The sequence below is a fragment of the Phoca vitulina genome, unplaced genomic scaffold (assembly GCF_004348235.1).
Source record: "Phoca vitulina isolate PV1807 unplaced genomic scaffold, GSC_HSeal_1.0 scaffold7, whole genome shotgun sequence".
NCBI lineage: Eukaryota > Metazoa > Chordata > Mammalia > Carnivora > Phocidae > Phoca > Phoca vitulina.
In genome coordinates, this window is record NW_022589710.1 from 19814832 (window position 1) to 19828779 (window position 13948).

General features: G+C 36.5%; 1 protein-coding gene across 2 annotated transcripts in view; it reads right to left on the reverse strand.

Moving 5' to 3' along the window:
• Positions 1-1681: 1681 nt before the first annotated feature.
• Positions 1682-13948, reverse strand: part of KLHL28 (kelch like family member 28) — a 38687-nt gene continuing 26420 nt past the window's right edge. The window contains exons 3-5 of one of the 2 annotated variants that reach the window (XM_032405017.1): positions 5515-5958; positions 3351-3559; positions 1682-2088 (exon numbers count right to left, since the gene is read on the reverse strand). In XM_032405017.1, the coding sequence (XP_032260908.1) occupies positions 1925-2088; positions 3351-3559; positions 5515-5958 (817 nt within the window). In that variant the 3' untranslated portion in view covers positions 1682-1924. The remainder of the gene's footprint in view (positions 2089-3350; positions 3560-5514; positions 5959-13948) is intronic. The other variant, XM_032405016.1, reaches the window with a different exon arrangement.

Consider the following 13948-nt stretch of genomic DNA (forward strand, 5'->3'; position numbering starts at 1 on the left):
TATCATTGTTATTCAAACAAGCAACATAGAAAATACTCAGCCTGTCAATTTTATTAGTAGCTCCTGTTGAGTTTTTAATTGGAAGAGACTAAAAATCACTTGCAAGGTTTTATAATCTGTGCAAATATTCATAAAGCATACTACTTACATGATTAAAGATGACTACAGAGTTTTGTACTATATATTTAAAACTATACTGGCAGTTTATGGAAGAACAAGAAAAACTGCAAACTGCCAGGCTATAAATAGTTTATAACACAGATGCTAATGAACAAACCTATGTTTTATTAATTACAAATGGCTTCTTAACAATAGTTTGGAACTATTGGCACTTAAGAATGCAGTATGAATTTTTTCTTAGGAAACAAATGTACACTGGTTTTGCAGAGACTATAAAGAGATAATAGGTTAAAAAAAATCAAGGAAAATAAAAGAAAACAACTATAGTACCAAAAATACAAGTACCGACATCCTAATAAAATGCAAAGTAATATGTTCAAGACTAACAGATATTTTCTAAACATGCTAAAACAAAATGAGCTGACCACTTATTTTAAATAAGCTGTCACTGGCTGTAGCAAACAGTCTCGCTTGTTTCTTTAGTCAAAGTAGAACCAAATTTAGAACCATTACTCAAGTAAACATCGAGTTCCAGTTTTCCTCAGTAACTTTAAAATATTCAATTACCTAAAAAGTGTACAAAGTAATGCATAACTGCCTAGTGCTTTATATTTAATGCATATATTTGTTTTTATAAAGGACATATATCTAGCACAAGAAGAAGATAAAAAATGCATCTTTTTTAAAATCACTACTCAGGAACCATGAAAAGCATAACATGGGCCATTTAGATGAGTTTTGGATGTTAACATTAGCATAATCGCTAACATTTTTAATAGCACAAATGAACCACACCAGTAAAAATGAAAAAATACTATTAAAACATGTCATGCATATCTCATACTGAACATCCAAAAGAACATTATTATAGCCTTTTTATAGATCCTACAGTTAGCACCATTTTTATATCTGAACACTGTGAAAAAGCAACCAAAGATCTTAAAAAACTAAAATTAATATAAGGATATGTGAAAAAAATCAGTATGTACTAAGGGTGGTACTAAACATTTGTCAAATATTTACATCAACACTGGGAAGCCTGCTGTACTATGAAAAAATAAAACTGAAACTGATATGCTTAACTTTCTATCCATGCTTAGCATAGCACAGGTGGGTAACTAAATTCATCCAGCATTAACCTGCCCTATAAAAAAGGCATAAACAGTAAATATCTGACTTCTTAAAATAAGCCCCCAAAATCATGATAGTAAAAGCATTTGTTTTGCAAACTTACTACATCCCCAGCCCTAAAGCCATTTAGTAGGAAGAATATCCAGGTGACTCACTATGGTATATAATTTACAACCCTTAAAGTACCCCCCTCAAAAAAGCAGCCCTTTATTTGTTTAAAATATGAAGCATATGAATTTATACCCAACAGACAGTATCAGCACTCTGTCTAGTCATTCAATACACTCCCAACATCTAAGCATCTCTCATCCCAGTAAATCATGGTGCATATATTAAGGAAGAAGAAGAGCTGAAAAAAAAATTTTTTTAAAGCAGCAAGATTTTCTCTACATGTACACTTATGAAAATAAAACTATCCCAGTATTAGGGGGAAAAAAAGTGCACAATTAAATTGGCAAGATCTTTCCTTTTTTTTTTTTTTTTTTGATTATTGATTCACTGTGTAATCAAGAGCAACCAAAGCTACTTGTCAAAGTACCCAACAGAACTTTGAGTCTTCATGCCATTTCAAGTTACAAAGAAAGTACTGTTAGCTTTTGGATTTCAGAAAGTGGGGCATCCGTTCATGTGGCCCAAGGTTCATCACCACACGACTTCCACCAGTCCACACTTGTCAAAGTGCTGTTAATCCGAAGTTGCAGCGACAGTATATCATGCCAGCTGAATCCAGCCACGTATCTGATATAGGGTCGTATTTCTGCACGGTATTCAGATAGGAAGACCCTGAGTGACCACCAACTACATAAAGGTAGTTATCAATTACTGCAGCACCAACCCCTAGGAAAAGTGGGTAAAAATAGGGAACAAATATGTTAACCATGAAGTTGACTTCTCACTAAAAATAAATTTGTATTTTAATGTTTTCTTAAAATACATTTCAATAATCTATTGTTAACTATACAAGCAACATTGCCATATGTACTTACTGGGGAAAAAAATCCCTTAACATGAAAGCAAGAGTTGAAGTCTTCCTTAACCTCTCTTCCCCAATCCTACTCTCCCTCTACTCCACCACAGAAAAATACAAAGAATGTAGTATACATCTTTCCATATGCTTTGTTTATATTTACATATTTTTCAACAAATCATTCATCTTTATCAGGTTTTTAAATATGCTGAAATATTTGAAACATATCTTGAACTACACAACCTATGCTTTAAAAATTCTACTGTATATACTGTTATACACAGTTCTAAAGGGAACAAAACTACCCAATGTTTTTTCATATTCTTATTATTTTACGACTTTCCCTCTTATGCAAGAAATATCCCTAAAGCATTTCCATCAGCAACTTAAAACCTTCCCCTTAAAATAATGTGATTTGAGTTTGGGTTCAAATGTAATTTCTTCTATTCCTCAAAGATGTTTTTGTTTTTCTCTGGGAACCCTGAAATCCAGCTTTTCCTAGATTTCCGAACACCCTGTGTACGTGAGAACATTTGAAAGTTAACATATAGACTGCTGATGTACAATAAAAAAAACAGAACAATCCAAAGATTCTGTGTGTGTGTGTTTAACATATAAAAAGACGACATTTGTTATATGGACAGAAGAGCTTCTGTAAGATACATTCTATTCCCACCATTTCTAAAAATGTGTTGTCCCAACTTTAAGAAATGATAATATGCATATTGGCATATTAAAATCACAATATAGGGCGCCTGGGTGGCTCAGATGATTAAGCATCTGCCTTCGGCTCAGGTCATGATCCCAGGGTCCTGGGATCGAGGCCTACATAGGGCTCCTGGCTCAGCAGGCAGCCTGCTTCTCCCTCTCCCTCTGCCTCTTCCCCTGCTCATGCTCTCTCTGTCTCAAATGAATAAATAAAATCTTAAAAAAAAATCACAGTATAGAAATCTATGTAGTTTTGTCAAATCAGTAGTCTCTCAAGTTCAGCACAATAAAGTTTTTTTTGTTTGTTTGTTTTTTACTGGACAAGTAATACTCTTACTATTATATTCCAAGGAACTACTATTCCAAGAATATCACAATAAGACATATCATCCTCTATGTTTAGATATTAGTTAGTTATTATTACCTGTTCTGGGTTCTTTCATTGGTCTACACACAGTCCACTGATTTTGATGAGGGTCATATCTTTCAATGCTTGACAAATGTGAGACACCATTATGTCCACCCACCACAAAAATAAAGCCTAGCATGACACCCACACCAAAGTGAATCCTTTTATCTGCCATAGATGCAACCATCTCCCAGGAGTCCTTACTTGGATCATAACGCTCCACACTGCAAATATTCACAAAAGAAAGAATTAATTTGCATATTCCTTGTACCACTCTTCCTACCAAAGCAAAATTAAAACCTACCATAGTTTTAGAAATTCCAACAGACAGATATAAAACAAGAGTAGCTTGTCCTAGATGTTTACATTTTGCTGATAAAATTGCAAGGATAAAAGCTTACCTTGTGAACTGGGAGCAAGAATACCCGTTTGCTATTCCCTTATGTCATATAAGCAGCAGGGTATATTAAGGGCATAGCGCTTCTGGAGTCAGGAAACCTCGGTTCAAGTATTAATGCTGTATACTTAGAGCTGAATGAACCCTATCCCTAACGGGTATGTGTAATCGTGGATAAGCCCTTTCCTCCACCTGAAAAAATGGGGATAACCTAACCTCAAAGGATTTATGTAAGAATAAAGCCAAATGAGTATGCATGTTCTGAAAGCGCTTTGAAAACCACAAATTAAATATAAATGTTTTCTAAGGACACTAAGGATCTTCTATACAGCTAAGAAAAAGGGAAGATGAAAAAAAGGAAAGGAGAGGAATTTTTTGCCTTATAGAAGTCGTGGTGGTTTACTGCAAAGCAAACACTGCAGATTACATAACATAAACTGGCCAATCATAATAATCTCAGAGTGATTTAGGAGAATTCAGGGGTTTAAATCAAGTCTGCATTCCAGAGAACATTCGGCATTTCCAAGCTGCATTATGGATATCCAAAGCAAATCAGAATTTAAAAAGCTTTCCTAGAAAATCCTGGAAGGACTTTAAATCTCTTATTTTGACACAAGTGAGCACAAAGGCAGGCTTGTTGAGCTTGTTCTGGTCCTAACCTAACTTCTCAAAAAAGCCTGAAGCATTTGAGAGTTAGTAGCATAATTCTGGAGTTCAGAACAGAGACTAGACTGTAGACTAGACTAGAACATAGACTAAACTATAAATATTTCTGAAAGGACATTGGGATAAAAGCCATTAGAGCTCAATTACTGGACAAGAAGAGTTGATAAACTATAGCAAGAACTTAAACTTCAAGAGCATTAGCTCCCCAAAGAAATACTCAACCATTTATCTTATAAATTTCTGCCAGCACATTTCAAAGAATAAAAACGCATGTCTATGCCCCAAATACTTTTCCTTCAATTACGGGAGCAATAAAAAGGAGGAATATTTTAGCTTACAGAGAAATAAAAATTTATAGATGAAATGCTGTTGTGCTCTTGCTTTCTCAGTTAACAAACCACAATATACTCTTCCATTAAATGCTCACAATCCAACAAAACACACACCACTCTAGTTACTATCAGAGAAAATCTTTGGAACAGCAATTGTCAAAAACAATTCAGAATTATGATTAATTTTCCATATAAGCAAGTCACTTTATGCTTTTATTTTTCTCATATATTTTTCTCCTTTATTCAGAGAATACTACAAAATACAGAAATCTCAAATTCAGACTCCAGCAGAACTCAGGTAAACAATGATACATGCATGATTATAAGAATCCAAAAAGGAATATTTAAATAAGGCTTTACGTTTATAATGCATAATATATAAGCATATAGGAATTACATTTTTCACTTTTTATTCTGCTAAGCAATGTGGTAACAGATCATTTATACATACACACACACCCATATTTATATACATTCACCACCCAAAATCTAAAGTTGTCTAACTTCATTTCATACTCAGATCTCTGAATTTTAAAATCTAGTCCAATTATATTAAATGAATGAATTTAAAATTTTGTAAGAGGGATTTCATTTTTTAGGTTTGTATTAAATCCTCATGTAAAACAATTACACTCATAGAGCAGATTAAATTTCCCAAATGCCTAACAATATTACTTTAAACATTAAAAAGGGAAGTTCATTCACACATACGAGTTGTGTATGAATCACTGTTAATGAGACTTTAAAAACCCACAAGTATATACAACTTCATTAAGTTAAATACCTGTTCATGTGGGCAGGACCATACCCACCAATGGCATATATCATTCCATCCAACACGGCTGCAGCAAAACAGCTTCTTGTTGTAGTCATTGGTGCCACAGGTTGCCATTTTCTTATTTTAGGAATATACTTCTCTACAGATTGTAAATAAGATTGTCCATCATAACCACCTAAAGCATAAAGTTCTCCTGCAAGTACTACTACTCCAAGGGTACTGCGGCTCTCATTCATTCTCTCAAGAGAAGTCCAGGTATTTGTATCAGGATTCCAGCATTCTACTGAATTTTCATGTTTTCTGATAGTGATGCCAGGACGCACGTTCGTTTCAATACCACCTATAACATACACTTTTTGGTCTAAAACACATATTCCAAATTCATAGCGAGGAATGTTTAGGGGTGCCAAACCAATCCAAGAGTCATTCTGAGGAAAGTACATCTCCACACTAAAGAATAAGCAGAAAAAATTAAATTTTAAATATCAAAATGGCCCCAAAACAAATAAAAATGTTTAATCTCTTCAGTAATCAGGGATATGTCAATTAAAACCACAACAAACCATGACACACTTTCCAGACTGGCAAAAATTTAAAGTCAGATAATAACAACTGTTGGCAAGAATGTGAGCAAGAAATGCATACTCTGTAGGTGAGAGCGTAAACTGGTACAAACTACGCTGGAAAACAATTTTGCATTATCTGGTAAAACTGAAGGTACACAAATGTTCTGACTCAGCAATTTCGTTCATGTGTATCTATACTATTGAATGCCTGTTATAGTCAGTTTTGCATCAGGACATACATACAGAAATGTTTACAGCAGCTCAGCACAATCACCCATCAAAAGGAGAATGGGTAAGTACGATGTGGTATATCCACCCTAGACTGAGCAATTCTACTCCTAGATACGTACCCAAAAGAAATGCACACATGTGTATGTTTGATGTTCACAGCAGCATTATTTGTAACAGTCAAAAACTGGAAACAGTTCAAATGTTCATCAACCATAAAACAGATAAATAAATTGTGGCATATCAGAGAATACAGCAATGGAAATAAATTACAGCTACATGTAACAGGAATTAATCTTTTTTTAAAGATTTTATTTATTTGACAGAGAGAGACACAGCGAGAGCGGGAACACAAGCAGGGGGAGTGGGAGAGGGAGAAGCAGGCTTCCTGCGGAGCAGGGAGCCCGATGCGGGGCCTGATCCCAGGACCCCAGGATCATGACCTGAGCCGAAGGCAGACGCTCAACAACTGAGCCACCGAGGCGCCCCAATCTTTTTTTTCTTTTAACAGAAGTGAATCTTATACATATAATGCCAAGGGAAAGAAGCCCAAATCAAAAGAATACATTCTGTATAGTATCATTTATACCAAGTTCAAAAACATTTCTAATCTCCAGATTAGAAATGAAGATAGTGGTTACCTTTGGGGAGGGCAGGGAGGGAACTCCAGAGTGGTTTCTGGGTGTTGGTCACATACTATTTCTTGAACTGGTTTGTAACATGCACTTTGTGATAATTCACTGACCTGTACACTTGGAATTTGTGCATTCTTCTGTATGTGTGTAACACTTTAATTCTTATTAATATGTTCATTGTAAAAAGAAAATATTGTGTTATACCCATATACTGTAATACCATACACCAATGAAACTAAGTGAACTATTGCTTCATGCAATCTCACAGATGAATTTCATAAACTTATTGTTCAGTAAGAAAACACATCCCTGAAGAATATATGTAGCATTACTCTACTTACATAAAAATGTATAAAACCTAATGCTATATTGAGGCACATGAATATGTGGCAAAATTACAATGAAAAGCAAAGAAATAATATGCAGAAAATTCAAAATAGTGGTTACTTCTAGGGGAGGAAAGGAAATGCATCAAGGAGGGACACAAGGGAATTGAAAGGTATTGTTAATAGCCTATTTCTTAAGCTGGTACTTAGATTTTTTTCTTTATACCTTGCATGCAAATTACATATGGTCTCTTGCAAGTATACATATTTCATTTCAATGTCTCCAAACTCTGTGCAATAGCATAAAAATACATATTCTCTATCCAGTATGATTAAAGAACATTCATTCATTCAACAGTTATTGAGTGCCTATATAGTTTTGTTATATTGCTTGTTTTAAAAATGTGAATTTGTTCCAATGAAAATGATACACCAGGGAATTATTTGACCTTAATGAGAGCATTTTCAGTGACGTGGTGGGGACAAATCTTGACTGGAGTGGTTCAAGAGAGAAAAGGAGATGAAGGAAAAACAGTGGATATCAACTTTTCCAAGGACTTTTCTATAAAGAATAAAACAGATGAGACAGATACAAGGATAAGCAGAGAAAACACCATGGCATCCAGGGAAGAGTGGTTTAATCTGGGAGCTTAAACCAGAACATGTCTGCATGCTGATGGCAATGATGTAGTACAGTGGGGGAAGGTGATGTAAAAGAGATACGGGATAAATGCAAGAGCAGAGCCCTTGTGCAGAGAAGAGGGAATGGAAGCTAGTAAGTAGAGAAATGGAGGGATTGATCTTAGATAGAAATAACTTGGTGGATTTGGAGATCAGATGAGTCAGTATTCTTCTGATTGCTTCTATCTTCTTAGTAGAGTAAGAGAAAAAGTCATCATCAGGTGAGAGTTGGAATGGTGAGGGTTGGGGGGGTTTGGATGTTTTTATGGAGAGAAGAGGTACAAAACAGTCCTCCAAGGAAGTGGAAGAATAAATCACTTAGGGAAAGTAAAGGGGTTGCTGACATTGCTAAGTGTCTTAAGTGAGACCACTTAAGATAGGTATGTGTGCTTCTCTAGCCACATATTGCTGCTCAGGTGCAGCCATGGCATAAGTGGAGAACTGAGTCTAACTCTAGAAGAGTATGATGGAAGAAGGGCAAGGGAGCCACGAGCGTATTCAAAGGAATGACAACAGTGATGTTCCTGGAATCTAAGCTGAGGACATGTAGTGATCAGTGAGCAGTAAGTCTTCTGATTATAGGACCAAAGGATTAAAAGTCTTGAAGGGAACAAAGAATGACTGCAGTACAGTACTGAAATAAATAAGCTAGTAAGAAAGGAGGTGGTAGTCAGAGAACGGAATGCATGAAACCAAGATTTTGGAAGTTTGAAGTCACTGGTAATGACGAAGTTGAAATATAATCATGAGAACAGTGCCTAACGTAAAGGCAGAAAAGACTTAGAAGTGAGATCAAGGAGAGAGGCAAAGTTGTTGTATAACTGTGGATCATACTATGGGGATGTTGAAATCAGCAAGAATGACTCTTTGTATAGAATGATGAGAAAGTAAGCCAGCTATAAAAATCTTCAATAAATGAAGTTACTGAAGAGATAGCAGATGTTGGCACCAAGAAGGTGTATCAAATGATACAGCCTGATGGCAAATGCTTGGAATGAGTTGAGATTTTGGAGAGAGGGGAGATGAAAAATTTGGTAAGTGGATATGAGGAACAAAGAGAACACTTACCCAACCTTTAGGACCTGTGATACATGAGGTATGGGGAAACAAAACAAAACAAAACAGGTTTGAGAGGGCTTTGGCAAAAACAGTATCCTTAAGCATCAGTCATATTTCATTAGAACAAGAAGTTGAAAATAAAGGGGATTTTTCTTATGATTGAATATGAATTCTACAGGATATGACAGACAGGTTTGAGGAATCAAAAAGAAAAGGGCTGGGGCACCTGGGTGGCTTAGCTGGTTAGGAGACTGCCTTCAGCTCAGGTCATGATCCTGGAGTCCCAGGATTGAGTCCTGCATCAGGCTCTCTGCTCAGCAGGGAGTCTGCTTCTCCCTCTGACCCTCCCCCCTCTCGTGTGTACTCTCTCTCTCTCTCTCCCATTCTCTCTCTCAAATAAATAAATAAAATCTTTTAAAAAAATAAAATAAAAAAAGAAAAGGGCTGGGTCATTAAGTTAAATTAGATGATATATAGGAACATATAATAATGGTGTAATAAAAAACAATATATTTGGGTTATAGCCCAGGTTTCTAAGACAGAGCTCCTAAACTTCTTGGAATTTTCTGAGTGATAGGAATGTCTTTTGTTATTTATAATGAGCCCTTTTCAATCACACCTGAGTTTATGCTACTGAGGTGACTACAAGTGGCCACCTAGATAGCTTCAGCATGGGGGTGGGGGAGAAGCCAAAGGTACCAACCATGTGATTTAACAGTCTGGAGGTTGAGCTCAATCAGCAATGGCCAATGATTTAATCAATCTTACCCTCATAATGAAATCTCCATAAAACTCCCTAAACAATGGGGTTTGGAGAGCTTCTAGGCTGGTGACCACTGAGATGCTAGGGGTGGGTGGCATGCCCAGAGAGGGCATGGAAGCTCTGTCCCCCTCCTCCCCATACCCTGCTCGATGTATCTCTTCCATTTGTTGCTCAGTTGTATTCTTTGTAATAAACTGGTAAGTAAAGCACTTTCCTGAGTTCTAGGAGTCATTCTGGCAAACTTGTGTGTGTGGGGGGGGTATTGTGGGAACTCCTGAACTTTCAGTCATCCAGACAGAAATATGGGTAGTGTGGGCACCCCACTTGTCGCTAGCATCTTAAGTGGGGACAGTCTTCTGGGACTAAGCCCTTAAGCAGTGGGGTCTGAGCTAACTCTGGATAGTGTCAGAATTATTGGACATGCATTTAGTGTTGGAGAACTGGAGAACTGATTGGTGTGAGAAAAAAACCTCTCAATAAGAGTTCAGCTATGATGATGGATTTTCAGAAGTGATTTAGGTAAACTGAGATACAAGATATAAAGGTTTTAGTCCTCATGGTTTTTGAGGGCAAATGGATAATTAGTTGTAATGAGAGCTTCTTTCTTGGAATCTGACTTGTAACTTAGAGCACTGAGGTGAGTGGTGTCATGAGTGGTGTGGCTCAAAGTCCATTTAACCTATTTGCACAATTATTCAAAATCACATTCTAATGTACATATTCTAATGTACTGCCATCCTTATGACTCCCTATGTGTAAGCAGAAACAATACTCAGAGCTTCCTGAGATTTCTTAAGCCACCTACCCAATCCCCACTTCCCTCTTTTGCAGACCTCCTTCCTTTTCCAGTTAAAGAGAAAAACTGAGGCTATTGGATAGTACCTATCTTAAAATCCTTCTCCCACCTCTCCTCACTCCAGCAAACCTATCCTCATATTCTGGTTATGGGACATAGAGTCCCTCTTCCTCATATTTAAAACCTTCTACATTTGAGGCACCTGGGTGGCTCAGTTGGTTAAGCGTCTGCCTTCAGCTCAGGTCACAATCCCAGGGTCCTGGGATCGAGTCCTACATTGGGCTCCTTGCTCAATGGGGAGCCTACTTCTCCCTCTGCTTGCTGCTCCCTCTGCTTGTGTGCTCTCTCTGACAAATAACTAACTAAAATCTTTAAAAATAGAAACAAAAACCTTCTACCTTTGCTTTTGATACCAACCCCTTCCAATTTCCTCTAAAATCTTGCTTTATCAATGACCATTCCTCTATCCTGTATCTTTACCTTATCCCTCTTTACTGGCATCTGATAATAAACATACTCATGTCTCTCTCTCTTCAAGAACAAAATAAACAAAAACTTCCTCTGACCTATCATTTTGCCTTGCCTCTCTCCTCATCTCAGCCAAGATTCTTAAAAGTCTTCATAGTTTATTTCCTTATTTTTTATACACATCTCAATCTGCTATAATATATCCACAGCCTTCCTACAATTCTGCTGAAATTACTCCACCAAAAGTCATTAATGATCTCCACATAGCCAAGTTCAAGAGCCACTTTTCTATCTTTATATGTCTGGAACATTCCTTAGCATCTTACACTATTAATCACACTTCTTCCTTCTTGGCACATTTAAATTCCTTGGCTTTCATGACATTATTCTCTCTTGATTCTCCTACCTCCAAGATTGTTCTTGTGGCCTTATTAAATAGGGCACGTTCTGCATGGAGCACTGGGTGTTATATGCAAACAATGAATCATGGAACACTACATCAAAAACTAATGATGTAATGTATGGTGATTAACATAACATAAAAAAAAATTGTTCTTGTGGCCTTCATCTAGAATATTAATGTTCTCCAGAGTCATTTATGAACCAATCTTTTTTTCCTTTCTATATGTTCTCAGTGGGTAGAAAGAAGGGACATTTAAACCAGTCAAGAAGTCCAGAAGACTTCATGGTTTTAATTTATACCTCCAAATGATATTACATGCCAAAACCTTCAAAATACCCAGCTTTGATCTCTTCGTTGAGCTTTGCAATCATTTCTGGCTAGTGGGACATCCTTCACTTGGATATTTAATAGGCACTTCAAACTCACTATGTCCGAAAGTGAACACATTACTTTCCCCTTTAAAATGGCTCCTCTTCCTATATTCTCTCTTGTGGTATATCAGATTCATCCAATATCTAACCAAGAAATCTAACTCATCTTTGATTCTTCCCTCTCACCACCCCCCCATATCCATTCACTAAATCCTGTCAATTTTCTCTCTTTAAACATTTCTTAAATTAATGCCCCCTTCTCTATCTTTGCTACTTTCACTTTGGACCTCATAATCTCTTGCCTGTACTTTTATAATAGTCTCTTTCCTAATGACTCGGATACTAATTCTGGCCCCTCAATCTTTCTCCATAAGGCAGCCAAGGATGATCTAATATATGAATCTGATCATTTCACTACCCTCCTTAAAATTGTTTCTTGACCCACATAAGAAAAATCCTCTTCATCATGGCACAGGATACTTTCTTTGACTTGGCCCATACTGACAACTGCCTACCCCTTACTGTTTAGATCTTTGAACTTTATTTTTATTTTTAACTTGCATTTGTTTTTTTTTCCCCTAAGATTTTATTTTAAGTAATCTCTACACCCAACGTGGGGCTCGAACTTACAACCCTGAGATCAAGAGTCGCATGCTCCACCAATTGAGCCAGCCAGGGGCCCTTGATCTTTGAATTTTATGCTCTGGAATATCAAACAGTTTTTAATCTTCTGCAGATCCTATACTCTATCATTCTACTGTGTCTTTGTGTACTCCCAGTGACTTTTTGCTTGGGTCTTGCTTAGCAACTTCAACACTCAGCTTGGATGTTAACTTCTCCACAATATCTTCCTTAAATCCCCCAAATGGGATAAATGCCTTTCCTTAATACTTCCATGGTATTATCTTTATCACTGCATTAACACTACATATTATAATTATCTACTTAAATATCTGTCTCCTTAACTAAATTATAAACTTGTTAAAGATCCATTATCCAGCATAGTGTGTCTGATGCACAGGTGTTAAATATTTTTTGTAGAATTAAATAAAATAATTTTTTTAGATTGATTCACATTTTTCCATAGTTATAAATAATACTGCAATAAATGGCTTTGTGCAAATGACATTGAATTTTTTTTTTTTTTTTTTCCTGGGGTGCCTGGGTGGTTCAGTCGGTTAAGCATCTGACTCTTGATCCCAGCTCAGGTCTTGATATCAGGGTCTTAACTTCAAGCCCTGCGTTGGGCTCCATGCTGGGCGTGGAGCCTACATAAAAAAAAATTTTTATTTTCTTATAACAGATGTAAGATGAAAGATTACTGGCTCTAAACATATGAACAGTTCTTATAGCTTTTTAATAATTTATGTATGTTATTTTTAATACTTGAGAGACCAAGAGGCAACTGGTCAAGAATTTTTACCATGTAAATTCACATTTGGAATTTTTTGTCATGGTATTTTACTAGTATAGTTTACTTTATGCCAATAATTAGTGCCTTTAAAAATAAGAGTAAATAATCAATTTTTGTAGTCACCATAACTAATATTCTACCTATAGACCAGTTTCAATGATACTAGGTTTAGACTATGCAATTAATTTATTCTTTTTAATTTTTTTTAAAGATTTTATTTATTTGTTTGACAGAGAGAGACACAGCGAGAGTGGGAACACAAGCAGGGGGAGTGGGAGAGGGAGAAGCAGGCTTCCCGCCGAGCAGGGAGCCCGATACGGAACTCGATCCCAGGACCCTGGGATCATGATCTGAGCCGAAGCGAAGGCAGACGCTTAACGACTGAGCCACCCAGGTGCCCCGCAATTAGTTTAATTTAGACAATTAAAATGCAACTGAGACTTTCTAAAAGATACAGATATATCAGTTGACACTGCTAAAACATCAATAGTTTCCTACCATTGGAGGGGGGAAAAAGCAATCTACTAAATTTTTGAAAATGGCCAGAAAGAAATCACAGTATTAAACTTATCAAACATGAAAGTTTTCAGGAAGCATTCCCATTTAAGGGTAAAGCAAAGGTAACATCCAGCTACATTTTCTTTTTAATTTTTTTTTCAAGATTTTTTATTTATTTATTTGACAGAGAGAGACACAGTGAGAGAGGGAACACAAGCAGGGGGAGTGGGAG